Source organism: Sceloporus undulatus, chromosome 6, assembly GCF_019175285.1.
Source record: "Sceloporus undulatus isolate JIND9_A2432 ecotype Alabama chromosome 6, SceUnd_v1.1, whole genome shotgun sequence".
NCBI lineage: Eukaryota > Metazoa > Chordata > Lepidosauria > Squamata > Phrynosomatidae > Sceloporus > Sceloporus undulatus.
Genome location: NC_056527.1, coordinates 163,945,834 through 163,967,126, shown reverse-complemented (window position 1 = coordinate 163,967,126; position 21,293 = coordinate 163,945,834). Strand labels below are relative to the sequence as shown.

The following is a 21,293-nucleotide window of genomic DNA, read 5'->3' as shown; positions in this document are numbered from 1 at the left end:
GCCTTAAAAATTACCACATTGTTGCTAACATGCCTCTATCCATTCTAAAGGCGGTCAAGAACATATGTGTTTCTTGAATCACAGAAAAATCTATGTGGCTTATCAGATACCAGTTGGCAGACTAAAAGTGGAGGGAACTTCTCCAGTTCGTTCTACTTAAGTCTGGCCCATCCACTGATATGATGGCATTTGGAAAGATAAAAGGAAAGGCGTATTAACCTTGGTCTTCTCCTAGAGCAACCACTCTTAGCATAATTAAACCTTCAAAGGCTCCAGAAGCCACAAGGCCTTCAAATTCCCCTTCCTCCTGAGAGAGGTATTATCTTCAAGTATGTGTTTAATAAATCATTTCATCTGAACCAAAAAAAATGTCAACGGAGGAACTGCTTTGCACTCCCCGGTGTTCTGGTTCCCTCTCCAGCCATCTCCAGGGTTCCAAACGGTTCAGTAGAAATTATGCACATATATATTTAATGGCTTCCAATGTGAAATTAAATATGAAACTAGCCGTGAACTCTTCCATTTATGTTTGGTAATGATACTCATGGTTATGGTGAAGGGATCTGGTTGTGTCAACTGGCCACCCTGAAGAAGGCTTGAAGCAAGCCTCCAGGAGGCAGCTAAAAATCCTGCATGCTGAGAAAGTGATTAAAAATTATATCTGGTCAAACTTTTCCTCCTTCCTCAATTGCATTTTTTAAAAATATCTCTGATGTTTCATCTAGAAGGTTCCAAGATTATAAGTGCCTTTTTAAAAAAGTTCAGTTGATATTTCTTACTGCAGAGAAAATGAATAGCTGTGGTTTTTAACAGAAACAGGCAAATCCAGAATGCAGGATTTATTTACTTTTAAAGATGAGTTTCTTTGACACCAGTTCAAATACAACTTTAAAACCGGAAGGTGGCATGCCCATATCATAAATAATGAGTTAGACCCAGCTGTAGTAATGCTCAGAGTCATTGAAATCAGTGAGGTTTATTTCAGTCATGATGCAAGGACCCTGACTAAATCTATTTGCATCACGATGCATCCACTGTACAAACCTTTGACGAATGGAGTTCTAGTAAGACCAGACTCACTACCAATGGAAGAAGCACCAAAAGACATTTGCAAATATCAGGGTGGTATACACATTATTTGCTGCTTTATTCTGTCTGGGTGGACACATATCACTCATCATAGGACCTAGGAGTGTAAGCTGACTTTTCTTAGCAGGTATGGACAGTCTCACTGCATTTTCATCCCTTGGTCAGAGGAGGGGAGAAGTGTAACATCTCTTCATCTTTCTCTTTCTTGCTCCATCTCTCTCTGTCTCATCTTCTGTCTCTTTTTCAAGCCCTACATAAATTGTTTACAAATCCAGAAGTGAGATTCTGCTCACCGAATACTGTAAGCCTAAGCGTTCTCTGGCAGTGTTTGTGAAGGCGGGATGGTAACAGGATTGATCTGGTCATTTTGTTTTTCTCCTGTGTCTCCTACCCAGCATCCCAAAGCAGAAATTCATATACTTCATGTGCATTACTTTTTCATCAGGACAGATATCTGATCTTAGAGGGCTTTTCTACCTGCTGCTCGGAGAGATGTATGAAGTTTTCAAACAAAGTTTCGGGCTTAAGCTAACATCTAAAATATAGATTTCTCGAAGCACTTTGGCAGTGTTGTTTGATAGGCTGCTTTGAGAGATAAGCTGATAACCCATCTTGCCTGAGAGATGTTTTCTCCTCCTTGGTAACTGAACTATCAGTGTTGGAGTACCATTAAATCTGACATAGCATATCTCCAGAGTGACCATGAGGCGGGGGTTGAGGAGCCAGCCATAAGCCAGGCAAGAATTTGCTGCTGCTGGCTGATTTACCTCCAAAGCCATGGACTTTCTCCATCAGACAAAGCCTACATCTAGCTTTTTATCCCTTCATCCACCAGCAGGGATGCGGAAATCCGTGAGCCCTCTTTTCATTGAGTTTCACAGAATCCCGTTGGCATTCTCATTCCACTCCAGTTCTGGATCAAGTTTTAAGACAATATTCCTTCTTACATCGAAATGTGTGTTTATATGTTTCTAAGGGATGGGGGGAAAATCACTTCAGGCTTACCTAACCCATTTTTCTTTTGCAATGTCTTGCAAGAAAATCCTCACCTGTAATATATAGACTAACTCCACTCCCAGGAACACAAACCTTTCATAGATTCAGAAAAGTTTTATTCGTCAAGCAGAATAAATCACAGTACATCGGTGTTGCCAGGATGGAGTAAGCTTCCCTGTTTACACTAATAAAGTCAGTGTTCAAGCAAGTAACCCATTACAAAAGCCTTTACCCCATTGTCAGCAAGTCAAAACATATATTGCCCAGGTCTTACTTCTCCTTATTTACCTTCTGTAGCAAGCTATGGATTCCTACAAGAATGACAATTCATGCTTCCTCTCCACACATTTGCTCATTGTCTCAGGCAGCATCCGATACACAATCTTAACTTCTTCCAGCTCTACTAATAGGATAACATAACCCATCCTCCCATATTTGCACACTTATGTTCAGACACAGTGATAAGCATCATAACAATTAAGCATGGAAGGATCATGTCTGGACCATCATTCTTCCACCACCTTGCCTTGAACATCTGCTCATTTTCAAGGATTGCATGGCATTTCTCAGAAAATAAAATGTACACAAGACAGCGCACATCTTTAAAATGCAAATATCAAAAATGTGCATAATTTTGAAAACATGTAGAAATACGTTTTATCAAGAATGGGAAAATTGTGTAAAGTAGGCAAATTGTGCAAATAGATGCAGTAGTCAGGACAAATGTGTTAAAATCTGTGGGAGGTGTCAGGAGACAGAGAAAACACAGAGTATACAACCATTAGTATTTAAATTAATGCATCAGGGTAATTTAGAAAAGTAACAAGTTGGCGTTAATGGTTTTAGTGAATATTGCAAAACTGATTTGATATATTGATGGTTAGTGATGTGTTAGTGACACACCGGCCAAGATCCCGCATCATAGATTTTGATGTGGAATTTTACAACGGTGAAGCCACACTACTGACATGATCTGCAGCTGTCTTAGAGAATTGTAACAGTTTCCCATTGAACAACAGGGTCTTACAACATAACACCAGGTCAGTGTGAACTTTGGGGACTTTTTTTCTGGTTGGAAGAAGGCCTCCCATGGCTTCTCACTGCCTTCCGTTCTGGATTATCAGTGTATTGAGGCTTTGTTGGAGGCCATTGTCCTTTCTCCTTGTTGCCATTGCGCAAGGGCAGTCTGTCCCACAAAGTGCCATACTTTTGTGCAATGGCCACACTCTTGCTGTATTTTGTACAATGGTCCTGATGCTGCAGCTACAATGCTCCTCTTCTGGGAATATGACTGTTGTAGTACACTACAATTCTAAGCTCCACAATTAGAAATTGCTTTATTTATTTATTTATTTGGTTTGTTTGTTGGTGCCTTCAAGTCATTATTGAAAGCAATCTTATCACTGGGTATTCTTAGCAAGATTTGCTTTGGGAGAGGGTTGCTCATGCCATCATCTTAGGCTGATATGAATATGAATATGAAAATATGAATTTTCCAAGAGCATCCAGTGGGTTTTCATGACCCAATGGGGATTTGAACCCTCATGTGTTGGAGTTCTAGTCCAATGTTTAAGCTGCTACATCACAATGACTGTCACCATGATGGCTTTCTTGAACGATGGTGTATGATGTCATGAATTCCCCCAAAGGATGCCAGCTGTTAAAAAAGAAATCAATTACAATTATCGAAAAATGGCCAGCCATGGTCCAAGGACCAAAAGCCCACCTGATCCAAGCAAATGCCATGCAGGAATCCTCAACTAAAGGACTCCCAATAGATGGTCACTCAACCTCTTTACTCTGATTGTCCTCAAGAGTAAGGCTGAAACATTAATTCAGCCTGTTAATGTTATTCCCATTAAAACTATTTAAATAGTGATTAAACTATAACAGGCTGTGGATAACATATCACCTTTTATCTAATTAATTCCAAATTCTAGTCTGGTTACACAATCCATTACAACCGATAAAAGCAAAGGTTTTGAAAAGGAAGACGTTGAATTCAAACCCATACAAAGCAGCTGATGTTGGGCTGCTAACCACATATGTGCATAAATGTTTTCTACTTTCCAAACCAGAGAGGAACTTTGGGGAGGCAACGATGCTTCATTCTTAATGCAATAAGGCGTAATACACTCGACAAATTCATATTCCAAACCCGGTAATTAATGAACTTCAGCGATATTGCTAGTTCTAAGCACTGCTCTTCAGGAAGTGGATTCTAGTGGCATTAATGGAAGTCTGCTTTCAACTAAAAATGTGCATGAATAGGCCTAGATTACAGAGGAAACCAATCTTGCTCTGAGCACTCAAAAGCATTATATTAATGCTAAGTATTATTCTTATGGCCCACCTGGGGCTACATAAACCAGATATTATTTTTTTCCCCTTGTCTGCCAATGAAATGCAAAACAGGGAATCTGTCCAGCATCTGCCCAGATGCAATAATTGAAATGTGAGTTATTTGGGACAAGGGATGCAAATGGTGGATTACACCGAGACAAACTGAGACAGAGAACTAGCAAATGGGAACATTTCTCTGGTAATACATGGGCGCGCACACACACATTTTCAGCATCCGTCTCTCACTACAATAGGCGCTCACAGGTCCCTGATGGAGTGAAAAACAAAGTATATTAGGAAATCTGGTGGAAATTAATTTTAGAAAACATGTATAAGTTTCTAATTACCACCCAGAACCACTATTTTTTTTTCTTCTGGGTGGGAGCCCATGCTTTTAAGTAGTACTTTCTTGCTTTTGGATGTCAGAGATGTTATCCAACTTTAGTGCTGGAGAACCTGCCATCACATTTTATCTACCTTACCTTACATTCACAGGATTGTGGAATCACAGAATTGGGAAAAGCATCAACAGTACGATGCAGCAGCTAAAAAGGCCAATGCAATTTTAGGCTGCATCAATAAAAGTATAGTGTCTAGATCAAGAGAAGTCATAGTGCCACTCTATTCTGCTCTGGTCAGGACCCACCTGGAATATTGTGTCCAGTTCTGGGCACCACAGTTTAAAAAGGATGTAGAGATACTGGAGCATGTCCAAAGGAGAGCGACTAAAATGGTGAAGGGTCTGGAAACCATGCCCTACAAGGAATGAGTTAGGGATCTGGGGATGTTTAGTCTGGAGAAGAGAAGGTTAAGAGGTGATATGATAGCCCTGTTGAAATATTTGAAGGCATGTCATATTGCGGAGGGAGCAAGCTTGTTTTCTGCTGCTCCAGAGAACAGGACCCGGAACAATGGATGCAAGCTACAGGAAAAGAGATTCCACCTCAACATTAGGAAGAACTTCCTGACAGTAAGGGCTTTTTGACAGTGGAACAAATTCCCTCAGAGTGTAGTGGGGTCTCCCTCCTTGGAGGTCTTTAAGCAGAGGCTGGATGGCCATCTGTCGGGGTTGCTTTGATTTGGATTTCCTGCATGGCAGGGGGTTGGACTGGATGGCCCTTGCAGTCTCTTCCAACTCTATGATTCTATGATTTAGGGCCTTTAACCTGTTTGAGTGTTAGTCTAGGATACTAATGGAACAGGATTCCAATTCTCACAAGGAAAACTGCAGAACGGTCATACTCTTTGACCTTTAATAACAGCTTCCGGTTCAGGCTCCTTTATTAATTTAAACAACGAAGAAACCTGTTCCTGCTGGCTGTGGATCATCTTTTTCAGGGCTGATTCTGAGTGTCATTTCCACTAAGTGCATATCAACATAGCATTTCTATATAAATAAAACCCTATCTCCATTTCAGCTGTTGCAACAACCAGAAGTGATATAAATTGTGTCATCAAAGTTTTCAGAGAAAAGTTTACTAATGAGGCACGAGTTCAAACATTTTACAGCTGCACTTGCTAGCAAGCAAACTGTGGCAGCCCGCTCTTTAAATGTTTGGCTTTTAAGCCATCATTTTAAAGAACAGCCTTATTCACCCCCCCCCCCCAAAAAAAAACTTTCAGAGGTTAGACTCCGATCCAAGTCCTTTTTGCCTACAGAGGTGCAAGAAGGGATGTAGAGGAGTCTGTCAACCATAGTTTAATATTAACACATTTGCATAACCCCTAACTCAAGCATAATGGTTGATGAATACATGAATATACTACAGAGAATTGTGGATTTGCAATGTGATTAAATCCATTTTCTCTCCAAATTTCCACTGCCAAGAGGCATTGTCTGAATCTAAGAAGCATGTCCAAGTTGAATTTGAACCACTCCTACATTAGTTTAATCTGTTTCGGTGAGAAGACTATGGAAGGTATGAACTTCCACAGTAGCCAAGAGTAGCTTTAGAAGAGAGATGGGAACATTTTTTGATTAAAATTCCCATCATCCCTGATCATAAGCTGTGTTGACTCACACTAATGGGATTTGGAGTCTAGCAACATCTGAGATGCCATCCTTCCCTCCCCCAAACCACATTAGCTCTGTTCACATAACCAGAAAACATAGGCAACATTTGGGAGAATATGAACTCCACCCACTGTCCTCACCTTAACCAACCAGATTCTGTGAGAAATGACTACATACAAAGAGGGACTTGTTGTACCTTCAAAACTATTGACCAAGAGCTTACACTTGGGTTACACAGTGTAAATTACCACATGCAAACTTATGCATTAATTGTGCTACGCAACTCAGGTGCTGAATAGCAACGTGAAACAAAGATGGAACACACAACCAAATAGGGATGCCAGTGTGCAATGCACATCAGTCTGTAAAGGCACCACTTGTGCAAACCTATTGAACTGAAAGCAGCCATTTGATAATTGACAGAAAATATCCATCCACTTTCATCGGGAGCTTAAGCACGCATAAGACAGGGACATACTTCTAGCATCTGTAAAGGTAAAGATATTCCTTGTTTACAAGGGGGCTCAACAGATGGGCAGCTCCATGCCGCCCGTCTTTGCCCTGAATCGGTGCTGCTGCCAGTCCATATGGAGGCTGCATTGATGATGCAAGCAGCATGCACTAGGGTTTGGGAGCGGGCGGTTGCTGCATGCTCCTGAACCCTGATTTTGGCCTGATGATGGCGCTTTCTGCCCATCTGTAACGGTCCAAGGTTGTCAAGTCATGTCCGGCCATAGGGGGCAGTGATCATCTCCATTACTAAGCCGGAGAGCCAGGGTTGTCAGAGAATACTCTGTGATTATGTGGGCAGCATGACTGCACAGAACACTGTTAACCTTCCCACTGAAGTGGATCTATTTATCTACTTGCATTTGCATGCTTTTGAAATGCTAGGCTGGCAGAAGCTGGTGATGGCAGCTAACCCCATCATGCGGTTCCTGGACCTTTACCTGCCAACCTGCCGATCTTGCATTCAACGGAGTCAGCATCTTAACCACTTGAGTCCATTAAGTATGCATGCTTCAATATACAGGCAGCGGCAGCACAGCCTTGATCCATCACTGTTAAAATTCTTAAACAAAACAAAATCTGATGCTTGGGACCAATTTATGAAGAGAAGATGACGCAATTTTATTAACAATGAATAACAAGAAAAGAGATCTCAGTCTCTAGAGAGACAGAAGAAGGTGAGCTTGTAGTTTAGGAATTCAAAGACATTGCCATGTTAGTCTGGAAAATCAATATGCAGAGGGATCAAAGGGATGTTTTAGCACCTTTGAGACTAACGGAAAGAAAGAAGTTGGTAGCATGAGCTTTCGGAGAACTGAGCCCACCTCCTCAGATTCATGCAAAACATGCTGCTGACTGTCTCAGTCTCTGGAACATGGTGAACAGGAGGAAGAAAATGGACATGAGGGTTATTTCAGGAGGATGTTTGAGAAGATATTCTGGAGTCCTGTGCCACTGGTTATATAGGAGAATTGGACATGGCTGCTGAGGGAGCTGTTGAAGTCAGCTGCAGCATTTCTCTGATATTTGTTTTCTTTATAGATGATGTAGATCTGCTTGTCTGGCTGGAACAGAAGGCGTTCTTAAAGGCTTATCTATCTACATTATAGTGCTGTATAGGGTTGTATAGCACCCTCAGGTGCAAAAGTGAAAAGAGCCGTCCCAATTGCATAGGGGAAAAACACTATTTTAACACTTGAAAGGACCCATGTGATAAGGCTGCAAGTTCCTGAATGATTGCACAGGCACCCTAATATTGCACAGCCATAAATCTACATGCTTTATTCTCTTACCTCTGAGCAAGTGGAGTTGTTGATTTTTTTTAATGTGGAGAATAGGATTGCCAGTGAAAGAAAAAAAATCTGGGATCTGTCTTATGTGAATCATTAATTTTCTTTCATACAGGGGAGAAAAAGATGCTCGTGTCAGTGCTGTGCTAACAGTGCATCTTTTAACATCTCTCTGATAGCTTGAGGCCAAGCAAGCATTAATAAAACAAACTGACTTGAACAGATGCAAGGGAGCCAAGATATAGAGAGATGTGTGCTTCTGTAATGATTTTCTCAACTCTTTCTTTTCTCCCCCACCTTTTTAAAAATCATATTTTAAAATCATATTTTTTAAAAAAGGTTTCCATTTAATTTTTTCATAAATGCACAGGAGCATCTAGACCACTGGGTCTCAATCTTTGCACCTCTGGCTCTGTTCCAATGCTCAAACCACTATATGAGACTGCTAGTGAAACCCTGCCAGTGAATTATAAAAATGTACATCAAGGCATCGACAAGAGAGTTCAAATACATATCAGGTATTTTTGATGCTCATCAGGCATTTTTCATGCACAGTGGGCATGTCCGGTGTAGACTGGCCCCTTCTGATACTCATTGGGTGCTCCTGTTGAGCTCTAGCGCTTCGTAGGCAGTGTCCAAATGTGCATTGGGGAGTGCCCCAAATAATATATTTGCCCATTGCACATTGGGCCATAGCTTATCAGTCATTCCACCATTGTGCAATGGATGCACATATTTGGGAGATGTCATCACAGCCCTTAGGTGTATGAGGAGGTTGCAAAACTGCTCACTTCTCTTTCTTGTACACATAAGGTGACTTATGAAAATGTTAGCCCCATAATGAAGTCCCGGAATAAATTCCAGCTGTTATTTTGGGGTGTGTTTTACTGTGATTTATTCAGTTTGTCTTGTTTTATGATTTTTATGATAACATCCATCTTTAAATAATATGTGTAAACTGTCGTAGAGATCTTCTGGTCAGAAGGCGGTGTGGGATAAAAGTGTCAGGTGAGAGAACAGCTCCGTTGGGCTCATAACCATCTTTTCCTTCCTGGCATGTTTCTCCTCACTGGTATGTGATGTTCCTTCAGCTTTTATCAGGCATCAATTTTTAATCTAGATAAATCAGTTGCAAACATTATAGGCTATGATTACCTTGGGAACTCCTGGAAAACTAATTAGTACAAGTTCCAATGATGAATTATACCTTTCCTTTGACTTTTATAGAGAAAGAGGGGGAGGGATGTGAACTCAGGAACTAAGCTTGTCATGGGACAGTCATAGCAAACAGAATCAGGAGGTGATTCTTAATTGATGTTCTCTTTAAAAACAGCATCACATTAGATAGTAAACCAGGTCATTTAATTTGCCATTGTTCAGTACTCCCTGAGCTGTGAAGATTTAAACCCAGTGTGATGTCTGTCCTGCCTTGGAGAGATGAGCAAGGTGAGGTGCTATGGGTGAGATGCTATGATATCATGACATGTTCATGTGCGTTGTAACTCCTCTGAGGAATCCCACCAGCAACAGAATATTAAAAAGCTTTACAGATGGTAAAGAGCTAGAACGTTAGTTTAGTTGAGGGGAAATTCATGCAGGAACCAAGGAATGGTTGTGGGATGGGTGTCTGACCACAGACACCCATCCCACAACAGTCCCCAGTCTTGTCCTGTTTTACTACCGGCTATGATGCTCAGTGTAGGGCAGAGATGGGGGAAATAGTGGAAAAGGGCCTCTGCGCTACATTTACACCAAAGAGCATTAAAGTTTAGATTGATTCTGGTGGTGTCCACACTAAGCAGAATACTCCAGGATCACTCCGGAGTATTCTGGCTCTGGAGATGTCATGAACTCACCATATTATCTGGGTAGTGACATCCGACTGTGCTCTCCTGGATTGCTGAGGTCAGAATGGGATATATAGCATTGATCATGTGGCTGGATGCCTTTTCAGAGAGCAAGTGCAATGGTGGCAGCCATTCTGGGTGACAGTGGGACGTACATGCATACAGCTCTCTGGCATCACAACAGAGGGCTCTGGATCTTTGAAGATCAAGAGCAAATGGTTAGTTCTAAGGGTGTTATGCTCTGATTTTGTGCTGAACTGGCTGAATGTTGTCTGGACTGATTACACCAGAACCAGGGATTGGGCTCTGCATTCTCCAGACTCTCCACCTAAAGGACAGAGGAAGGGCATTATATTTGGCCTGTGCAGATAGGGCCTCTGTTTATGTTGAAAGAGGGTCATTTGTTATCCTTAATTCTGAGTTGGCATTGCACTACAGCTATAAAAACTTTGGCAGAATGAAGGTGGGAAAAAATCATCAGGGAATAGAGAAAACTGGCTTCGTATTTGCTAGACCAATGGTTCATCCAGCTCAGTTTGGTCTATATTGATTGGCAATGACTAGCCAGGATTTTAGGCAGCATTTTCCAGCTTGACTTAGATACCCAGGAACTTAACCTGAGACCTTTTTGTAGGCACAGCGTATTTGCTATGGGCTAAAGTCTAAACAAGTAAAAAAGGCAGTGCAATCCCTTTCCATACCTTTGAGCACCAGAACTATGACTGCTGAATGTATGTAAAGATCTAACCCAATGCCAGATGACTACCCTCCATCAATGTCTACCCCACTGTTTACAGGTATCGATTGGCTTTCATTTCCTGCACAGGTTATAATGCAATAGTTTATAGCACTTTCAGCCAGCCATTTCCCTTATCAGCTGCCACTGACCAAATACATCTTGCATTAGACTGATTCGTTATGTACTTCTTCCTGTGCCACATTCAAAAGACCTTCTGCCAAAGGTGAAGAAATATTAGAACTAAAAACAAAATAGCGATTGTGACTATGAAATAGTTACCTAGATTTACTGATTTGTAACAGTTTGGTATTCATGATTGCTACTTAGGGCCTTATGACATGAACCTTTAAAATCAGAATTAAAGCTAGATAACAGTGCCTTTGGAGATATGCTTCACATGATGCCACTTCCAAAGTGTCCCTCAAAAGTGTGGTTAGGGCATCCCTTGCCATTGACAGGAAACACCAGTCAATAAACTCCCAATCACACTTCTGTGGCATTAGTCTTTTGGTGAAATAGAGTCAAGTTTTGGGGGTGTGAAGTTGAGATCAGACTAGGAAAGTTTACTTAGCATACTTAACTAAGTAGCTGATACAGGATTCTGGCCATCTTTGATAACCCTCTCCATACAATTTGCAGCAGCAGCCCTCTCCTGATGCTTGGTGCATATGCCAAAATGAATGTTTATATCAGAATTTAACATAAAAGAGAAAGCTGTGTTTAAAACACACACACACACACACAGAATTTGACATAAGACTAAACAATAGCCCCTCTGGGCTTGTCTTGTCTCTTGTTTTGGTTATGTTAGCAGGAATGTGGAATTCCTACTCATACAAAGCACTCTTTCAAGTACACAAGCAAGCAAGCAAATACACCCAGACACATACAAAACAGAAATAATTAAGATCAAGACATCTCTCAATAAATATGCAAATTAAAAATCAAAATGAAGTAATTCTATTTATCACATCATAAAGCTGCAAATTGCTGCTGAGACTCCCACAGACCTCATGAGAGGTTACTGGATGCCAGGCTGTAAGTGTTCAGGCCATTTAGACTATATATCAGCATGCACTGAATGAATGCTGTCTTGTTTTTGCAGAGTAAGGGATGTCCAGTCATGCCTAGTGAAATCCTAACTTTCTCCATAAAGTAATGAAGACCAGAGAAGGAGCATATACATTGGAGTTTTTCACACTGAGGCTAATTTTGGCATTAAAGAGAGATTAAAGCACATTTAAAGCATTCTGCAAAGAAAGCAAAACTGGCAAGTAATTGCACAAAAGATTATTATACGCAATTGCACAAATAAAGTGATATCGGAAATGCATTGTCACTGAATCTTGAAAATAAAAAGATGTGCATTAATGATTCTTTGTGACCACTTCAGTGGCGGGTTTTGTGTGACATCAAGTGACATTGTTGATCTCCTTCATGTGAGAAACTCCTTTGAGGCATTTCAGGGCCTTCTGCTGAAGGCAACACACTTCCATGGAAGAACAACCCAGTTTCTCTAGCAACTAAATTTGCATAAGAATTTTTTGAGGTTAAAGCTCTGCAAACCTTCATGATTAATATTCTTAAGAAAACATAGTTAAACTTATAGAGCAAGCTTTATGAGGAACAGCTCAGAGAGTTTGGATATGTATAGCTTGGGTATATGTAATTTGGAAGATAGAAAACTGAAAGATAATACAATAACTATCTGCAAGCATTGGAAGGGATGTCAGTGAAAAGGTGGGGAAGATGGAATGAGCTTGTTTTGTGCTGCTTCAGAGACCAGAATATGGACCAATGGATTGAAATAACATGAAAAGAGATACCACCTAAACATCATGAAGAACTTTCTAAACAATGTTTGTCAGTAGAATACATGGTCTCCTGATGTTTCTCCTTCTTTGGCGATTTTAAAATGGAGGTTGGATGGCCATCCCTCGGGAGTATCTTAGCAGTAAAATTCTGCATGGCAATTGAGGCATTCCCAGATAGCCATCATCCTCTCCTCTACAGAAATCAAGGCATAGTCTAGGCTTGCAAGTGAGATTTATGTCTGGTGGCAAATGTAAGGTTGTGGGCCAGAGAGCAGACGATCAAAATGGTGTTTCTTAAAGGAAATCTATGGTAATAGGCAGAAGACAACCTTTTGGTGTCAAAGGATCATATGAATGAACTCTTTGTATGGCCTCTAATCCAAAAATTATATCTGTCCATTAAAGAGGCCAGCTGCAATCTTGTAGATCAAAAACAAGCTGGAAAAATATTCTGTACGTTTAATAAAAATTGCTACATTTGAAAGGTGCAGTGCTTTGAGTGTTGGACCAAAGTTTGATTCCCTACTTGCGCATGGAAACTTAGTGGGCAAGTCACACTCTCTCAGCCTCAGAGGAAGGCAAGAGCAAACCTCTTCTGAACTAATTCTGCCCAGAAGATCCTTAGGGCTGCCGTAAGTCGGAAACGACTAGGAGGCACGCGACGACAATAGTATAGAGGTGAATAGTATAGAGATGGCACATTGATATAACATGATGCACTATAATTATGGTTGATGATTTCATTAATTGGATGAGTTCTCTTTGAGGGGGAAAAATAACTAGGTGTCCAATGAAATCTAAGCAGACAGCTGTCTGAAAGCAAAAGGTCCACAAAATCCCATACAGCTTGCAGCTCTGCATTTTGGAAGGTGATCAAGTCAAAGATTTGCCATGCTATCTGCTTGACTGGGTGTCCCCAATTGAAAATGCCAGTTTCTTTTGAAGACTCCTCACTTTCCCTCCTTCCCCAATTTTTTTCCTTATTTGCAAGAAGTAATATGGAGGTCACAAAGAAAGTGCTGACTTCAGCATTGGTATTCGTTAAAGTTTGCATGAATTTTGATAAGTCACACATCCTGGATTCTGTCTATTAGACCATGATTGATACACATTTGCACATTCTAGCTTTCTGTAAATCATTCTGAACCCTTCAGGAAAGATAATTTGTTAAGAATGGCTAACAGCCACAGCAAGCCAAACATCCATTTCAAATGGTGGTATTCTAGGTCACCCAACCCCAGTTCTGTGCATATTTAGTTGGAAGTAATTCCCAGTGACATCAATAGGATCACCTCCCAAGTTAAGTATGCCTCGGACTGCAGCTAAAGCCTCTTCCATTAAAATTACTTAGAATGAGAGTTGCCTATATTTTCTCCACAAAGTGGAATTGGAAATGACTCTAATCCAGCAAAACATTTCTTGGCATTTTGGGGGTACAAAGCAAGTAGGGACTGGAGGTAAACATAACTTTTAACATTTTTAAAAAACATATAGCAAAAACATCCATTCTTATAACGGTATATTTTAACTTCTGTTTAGACTTAATCATTTGTTTAGATCTTTGCAGTCAAGTAGGCTTCAGTAATATATGGCGTAACGCTGAAATATCTTGTTACTGCAAACATCTCTTCAAACAGTCATTCAAAATGTTTTGCTGTTTCTTGACTGTCGATTTTAATCATTCTTATTGCTCCATTTCCCCCCCAGTGATGATTTTAACAGTTTTGTTGTTTAATTTGATTAAATAATAATCTTCCCATCCCCTTTTCCTGGAAGGTAGCCCATCCTCTTCATGCACAGAGGCATTTTTGCAGCACACGGCTGTGACTGCGTGTGAAATAAGTTACTAGTCCTCAAGATTATGATGAAAAGACAAGTATCCACTTTATACAGTACTTTGCTCCAGTCACCCCTGCAATATTTAGCTTAAGTGTCATGGCATCCTCATCCCCCCATTCAATTCTCTTTTCTCTCTCTTTCTCTCCTTTTGTGTTTGATTCCATTTCAGAAGCAACAGCAACTGCAGTCTGGAGACAGATGATGAGCTTCCCTATGGAGATGAAGTGGATTATAACACTGACAGCTGCTCTGACCAAGAAGGAGATTTCTCTGAACTGGATGAAGAAGCGCAAGAGTGTCCCTCCAGGGGTGAAGGCAGGAAGGAAGAAGCAGAGTCCAACAGAGGACAGATGTGTGGTCCACAGCCCCATGGAGCTCTTTTTCATCAACAGCCAGCAAACGGCTGGTAGTAAGCACATCCCACTGCTGTCAACACTGGTCTGGGTCTTTGGTGGAACTGAAAGCAGGCCTGAGCTTTGAATTCCCAAACAATAAGCAAATGGGTCACTGCTCGCATCTACTTTTTTGCTGGTGACAGTTCCGGTCTCAGATATCTTCCCCCAGTTGTGCTTTCATTTTGTTGTTGTTCATGTTGTTACCTAGGTTCCATAGAAAAAAGGAAACGATTCCTTGCCGTGTTTCAAGTGATATCCAAATGATCACTGAAGCTTTCCATCTGGCTTGTTGCAAGAGAAATGGAAGAAGCAATTTCACTGAATATCTGCAGGGGGAGGCGAAGTACTCTATCACTTTATTAGGTGGGATGAGAGAGAGAGCGTCGCCATAAGTGAGGAATGGGCAAATGTGGCAAGTATTTTTTTGGGGGGGGATCTCTGCCTCCCCCACTGATAGGGTTGAATGGACTGCCAAACATCTCCAAAGCATGCCCTCTAACATTTCACAGATGAAAACGTGGATACGTGTGGCCAGGCAATTTCAGAATGAGGTCAAGATGGTAAAAGACATTGATGAGAAAGAACATACAAGATAGGAGAGAATGCAGGAGTTTGCTTTTGCCTGTACCTACTGGGAAGGACAAAATTCTTCCCTTCTTCTCCTGCGTACAAACTACTTGTGAACTTTGAATTCATTTTGCAGCCACTGAAGTCAAAAAAGAACTGGGACATATGAAAAACAGCTGAAGGGTTGGGAGGATGAATAAAAAAATAATCTGGACTGTCTCAGAATAAATCAGGACAGTTGGAGGGTGTGGAAAGGAAAATAAATTAAAAACCCAGAAGTACCCCAAAACCCATGTTTGTTAAAAAATGAGATGGAGTGTTTGAATAAATAATATAGGAGGCCCTGCATTATATATAATTATTGCTTTTGGAGTTAAGAAAGGCATTTCATCTTTTAAGGGCATAGGAATGGTTGCACAGAGATTCTAGAGGAGCTGAAAGCCATCCCTCCCTTAAAACCGTAGCAGCTTCTTAACTTTTGTTGTTGTTATTGTTTCTGCAGTCACCACAAACAGAACAGCAGTAACCTTATGGACAACCTGGTCACTATCTTGTCTATTGGGTCATGTCATGGTGGCCACCATATAGAAAACATAAAGGAGAACGTTTGAAGACAATGCCGTGATGTGACTTTTTTTTGTTCTGCTGGGAGCAGGAAACAAGGAAAAAGAAATCAGAAATGTTAAAAAAAAAGAAGAAAAACTTGTAATAAATATTTTGCTCAATTCTAACTTCAGCATCTCTTTATGGAGAATTTTGGCCAAAATTGGCCATGAATTACCAAGCAAAGCATAAAGAGTAAATGTTCTTCAGTATTCCTTTGAGAAATTGTTTTGGCATTTCTGCGTTTCCGCTCAACCATAGCTTTATTGACATATATAATTTCATAGAATTATATAGTTGGAAGGCAGCATATTCCAGTGTTGGATGGCTCTTACTGGCAGGAATTCTTTCCTAATGTTTAAGTGGAATCTCATTACATGTATTTCAAATCCATTGCTCCATGTCCTAGTCTCTGAAGTTGCAGAAAACAAGCTAGCTCCATCCTCAACATAACATCCCTTCAGATATTTAAACACGGCTGTCATGTTACTACTTAATCTTTTCTTCCCCAAGCTAAACATACTCAGCTCACTAAGCCACTCCTCATAGGTCCTGGATTGCAGACCTTATGCCTGTTTGGTTTCCCTTCTCTGAACACATTCCAGCTTGCCAATATCTTTCTTGCATTATGGCACTCTGAACTGTACACAATATCCCCAGTGAGGTCTGACCCAAGCAAAAGAAAGGAGCACTATTACCGTATATACTTGACTATAAGTCAACCTCATATATAAGTCGAGGGCAGGTTTGGGAGGGGGGCATTATGGATGTTGATATGACCCATGGATAAGTCGAGGGTAAGACTTAGGGGCATGTAATGAAGGATGTAAAAGGACAAAGCAAAGGAAAACAATGCCAAAGAACCTATAAAATTATAGCAGGCATAACTATTTCTACTCATACTAAAGGCTGGATGGATGAGAGAGTAGAAGGGGGCCAGTGCTTCCAGGGCAATTAAACTCTTGCCTTTCACCAGGTACACACACACACACACACACAGAGAGAGAGAGAGAGACAGAGAGAGAGAGAGAGAGAGTTAAAGTACAGTTCTTACATTGACCCATGGATAAGTCGACTCAGGTTTTTGGGGTCAATTTTTAACCTAAATTTCTAGACTTATATATAGTACTTCCCTCAATCTAGACACCACACTCCTATGGCTAGGATATTGGCTTTTTTGCTGCTTCATCACACTATTGACTCATATTTTGTTTGTAGACTAAAGTAATATCTGTGCATGCATTTTTTTTTTGGTGGCCTAAACACAGAATTCAGTATTTGTCCTCATTGAATTCCATTCTATACATTTCAGCCCAATTTTCTAGTATATCCAGGTCCTTTTAAATTCTGTCCACACCTTCCAATAGGTTAGTTACCCCTCTCAGTTTTGTATCACCTGCTCTTAATGATGACAAGGCCTATTTCTCTCTCCTTCTCCAAGGAACAGAAACAAACACAGCAAAACCTGTCTCCACCTTGCAGTATTCTTCAGTCTATGTGCCAGATCAGCCTGGCCTTATCAATATGTGGACAGAGCAATGCCCCCCTCTTGCTTGGAGCATCAACGCCAAAACATCAGTTGCTAAGCACTTCTCGGTGTGCGTGCCGGTGCATTAGAATTCACTGAGGAGGATTCATCTCTCCTCCAGGGGTAGTAGTAAATGGGATTGACTTTTCCCTTCACTCCTGTGTCATAAAAATGTTTAAAATGTCATAAAATAATAATAAAGAGGGGGGAGAAACTTGTGACAGTACAAGAGCACCACAGGCAATGTCTGTGCCACGCATGGCCTTTCTAATGCTTCCCAGGTCAAAGGCAGAGCTCTGAGCCCTGTACAGCATATAGAATGGGATGTAAAAATGTCATTTATTATATTATCTTTACTGTCAGACAGCTTCCTTGAGTAGAGGAGAAGCGAGACAGATGCTAAGCAGGAAAGAGAGAAAGAGAGGGAGAGAGGAAAAGAAAGAGAGAGAGAGAGACTATCCATTACTATGCAGCGTTCCCCCTAAGTCCAACCATATATATGCTTCTCAGTGTAAAAGCACTGAGGAGTAATAATGGTTGGCAAGAGTATCTGAAAAGCTGGGGTTAACTGAAACCATTTACCTTTGTTGGTGGTGTTGGAGGGATACCTTTCTAGTATGGAAATGGGGCTTGCTTTTAAAATGATTCTTTTTTAGCATTGCTTGATTCCTCCCTTTGATACTGTTCCAAAAACAATTTACATTTTGGGCTGGCACCTCCCAAAATGGACATTTCTAGGCCAAATTTATAAAGGTAAGCCAAAGTAGTTTTGGCGCCCCATCATCAAATTTATTCCAACTGGAACCTAAAGTTAAATTTTTATGAATTTATGAAGTGTATTTATAAAACATGCATCTGAGGAAGTAGACCTTCTTCTCTTAGGGTCTGAACAGGAAGAGTAAGGGGCTAAACAGACTGGCGTTAAATGCCAGCATTGGAACAGGGTGGGGGCATGGCATTTTGATGCCAGCAGGGGGCATAACAGTGCTCTGTTGGAACAACATTTAGACATGCAGTGCCAAAGGAGTGCCAAAAAGCTGCAGCACCAAGGGCACCTTTTTGCTGGCACTAAAATGAGCAGCATTTGCTGTTCTATTTAGCACCAGATTGGAGCCATGCAGTTGCCACAGTCCCGATCCAGCGGGGAAAGGGACGACAGAGTGCCACTCCAAATATGTGGTCTGTCAAGCCCCTAAGTCACCCAGCACCTGAAAAAAGCATAAGGAGAAATGGCTAGTCCAAACTCTCCTGCTCAGGGGCAGTGCATGGTTTTTTCAAGAGAAGCTCATTTGAGAATGCCATAGATGAACATAGCTGGGAAAATGGGTTGGGCTGAGCGCTTTCAGCATTATAAGATGTGCAGTAGCACTGACTGGACATTGGAAACAACAATTGCCTGGCAAAAATTCTGCTTGAAGGTTTCCGTTGCTGTCTCAGACTCTCTTGGATTGTTTTATTGCTCCATTTACTGTGGAATCTTTGGATCTTGGCAATGATTAATGTCCCGGCTCTTGACCTCAGACTCTTATCAGCTCCCTTCTCCTAACTTCTCAACCACCTGGTAATAAAGTGGGCTTCCTCCAACCGCATATGATCAACTAGACTGTGTTTCAAGCCAGAGCCGGACAAGTATTTCACAAATGGAAGAGAAAATAACATTTTTTCTTCTTGCTCTGTACAACAGCGAGTCCATTGGAGTCCAGCTTATAGAATTTTTTTGGTATATATCTACAAAAGGATGATGCCATTTCCATGTCCATTTGTATAATGACAACTTTCACATCCTTTTGAAAGGTGGCATATTCCTAGGGTGTAAAACACAAGTTTTGTTTTGTGTTGCTTCTGTGATGTATCCATGGCTTCTTTGTTGGCCAGACATAATATATGTAATTCAGATTCTCACTCACACGAACCTGTCAATAGCATTGCCTGAAAGAATAATGTTCCACTGAAGAACAATGTTTTTACCTGCTTTGCCCTGAATCTGAATGAATAGACCTATGTATAGCTGCAGCTATATTTCCAAAGAAAGAACCATTTTGATTTTCAATATTAAAACAAGGAAGGCATCAAAATAGAGGAGGGAGTCTTGTCTTATGGCACCTTTAAGACCAACCATTTAATTTTAGATTTGAGATCCTCATTGCAAGCAAAAGGACCCTAAGATAAATGTACAATAAAGTAATGAGTGCGTAGGTATGAGTTATGGACATAATGTTTCGATTATGTTCAGATTCATGGAGATCTGTGCATATATCTAAGAGAGAGGGCGAAATTTCAAAGGGCAGGAGTGAGTAGGGTCTCTTTTACATCCCACATTCAAAGCACTTTGATACCACTTTAAATGCCATAGCTGCATCCGAGGGATGTAATTCTTCACTACTTTTCTTCCCAAAGGAAGCAAGGAGTCATTGTAGTGATTTTTTCCCCTCCTGTGAGAAAGTCTCTGCAAACCACCCACTTTTTGAAACCCTTTTAAAATGCAGGATTTCTTCTGCACAAAATTCATGCACCATTGTTTTGCACAGAAAACACCCGTTTCTGTGCAGGAAGCAAAGCATTTTCTGTGCAGACGATTATATCTCTATGCCGGAATCCCATTTTCTGTGCAGAATAAGATTGCTTGCTGTGGAGAAAGATGCCACTTTCTCTGCAAAACAACTGTGTGCAATTTTCACAGAATATGGGTGCACCTACATTGTAGAAAAAAATGCAGTTTGACATCACTTTAACTGCATTGGATGCATCCTAAAAAAATACCAGGATTTGTAGTTTTGTGAGACACCAGCCCCCTTTGACAGAGAAGACTAAAGACCCTCTAAAACTAGAAACCCAAGGATTCCATAGGATGTCATTACAACAACTAAAGTGGTGTCAAATTACAATGTTTCTACAGTTTGAGGTCTCAAACTGCAAAAATTCTTCTTAGCCCACATTCTTCTTGTCAGGGTTTCTTGATACTCAGCACAATATGTTTAAATGGCTATCTATCTATCTATCTATCTATCTATCTATCTATCTATCTATCATCAATCAATCTATCTATGCATTTATCTATCTTTCCCAATCTGTCAGATTTGTAATTCAAATTACAAGACAAGAGATTTCACTGCAACATTAGGAAGAACTTAGTGTAAGACCTGTTCTACCATGGAACAGATTGCCTTGGGAGATGATGGATTCTCCATCTTTGGAGGTCTTTAAGCAGAGGTTGGATGGGCATCTTTCAGGAGTGCTTTAGTTGTGTATTCCTGCATGATAAAGGGTTGGACTAGCTGCCTCTTGTGGTCCCTTCTAACCTTACGGCTTTGAGATTCTTCTGTTAAAGAATCTGGCAAAATGAATGCTGCAGGAGTAAGGAATAAATGTCGTTCAATGCACTTTTCAAAGCAAAGGTGATATTACCAGTTACAGAAAGTAATGCCTTACAGATAGCACTGATGGTCAAATATTTGCTTCCTGGCTCTGGCAAGAAGAGACAGGAAATGGTACTCGGAAAGATCTTATGGAAGACCTAAGCACTTTCATACATACAAATGTGCTCTTTTGGCCGGATTCTCCTTCATCCATCTTGCCTCTAGAGGCCAGCAGAGGGCCTCTGTTGCTCTCCCTTGCAGTGGGTCCTCTTGCAATTAGCATTCACCTTGAGTCATGGTAATTAAGCAGAGCTAGGCTGCTCACAGAGGAGCGGAAATACACTGACTTTAATAAAACAGAGTG

General features: G+C 40.8%; 1 protein-coding gene across 1 annotated transcript in view; it reads left to right on the top strand.

Annotated features, from left to right (window-relative positions):
* AGBL1 (AGBL carboxypeptidase 1) overlaps window positions 1–16,059 on the top strand; it is a 308,675-nt gene extending 292,616 nt beyond the window's left edge. The window contains exon 23 of the mRNA XM_042471034.1: window positions 14,650–16,059. Coding sequence (XP_042326968.1) covers window positions 14,650–14,890 — 241 coding nt within the window. The 3' untranslated portion in view covers window positions 14,891–16,059. The remainder of the gene's footprint in view (window positions 1–14,649) is intronic.
* The last annotated feature ends 5,234 nt before the right edge of the window (window positions 16,060–21,293 follow it).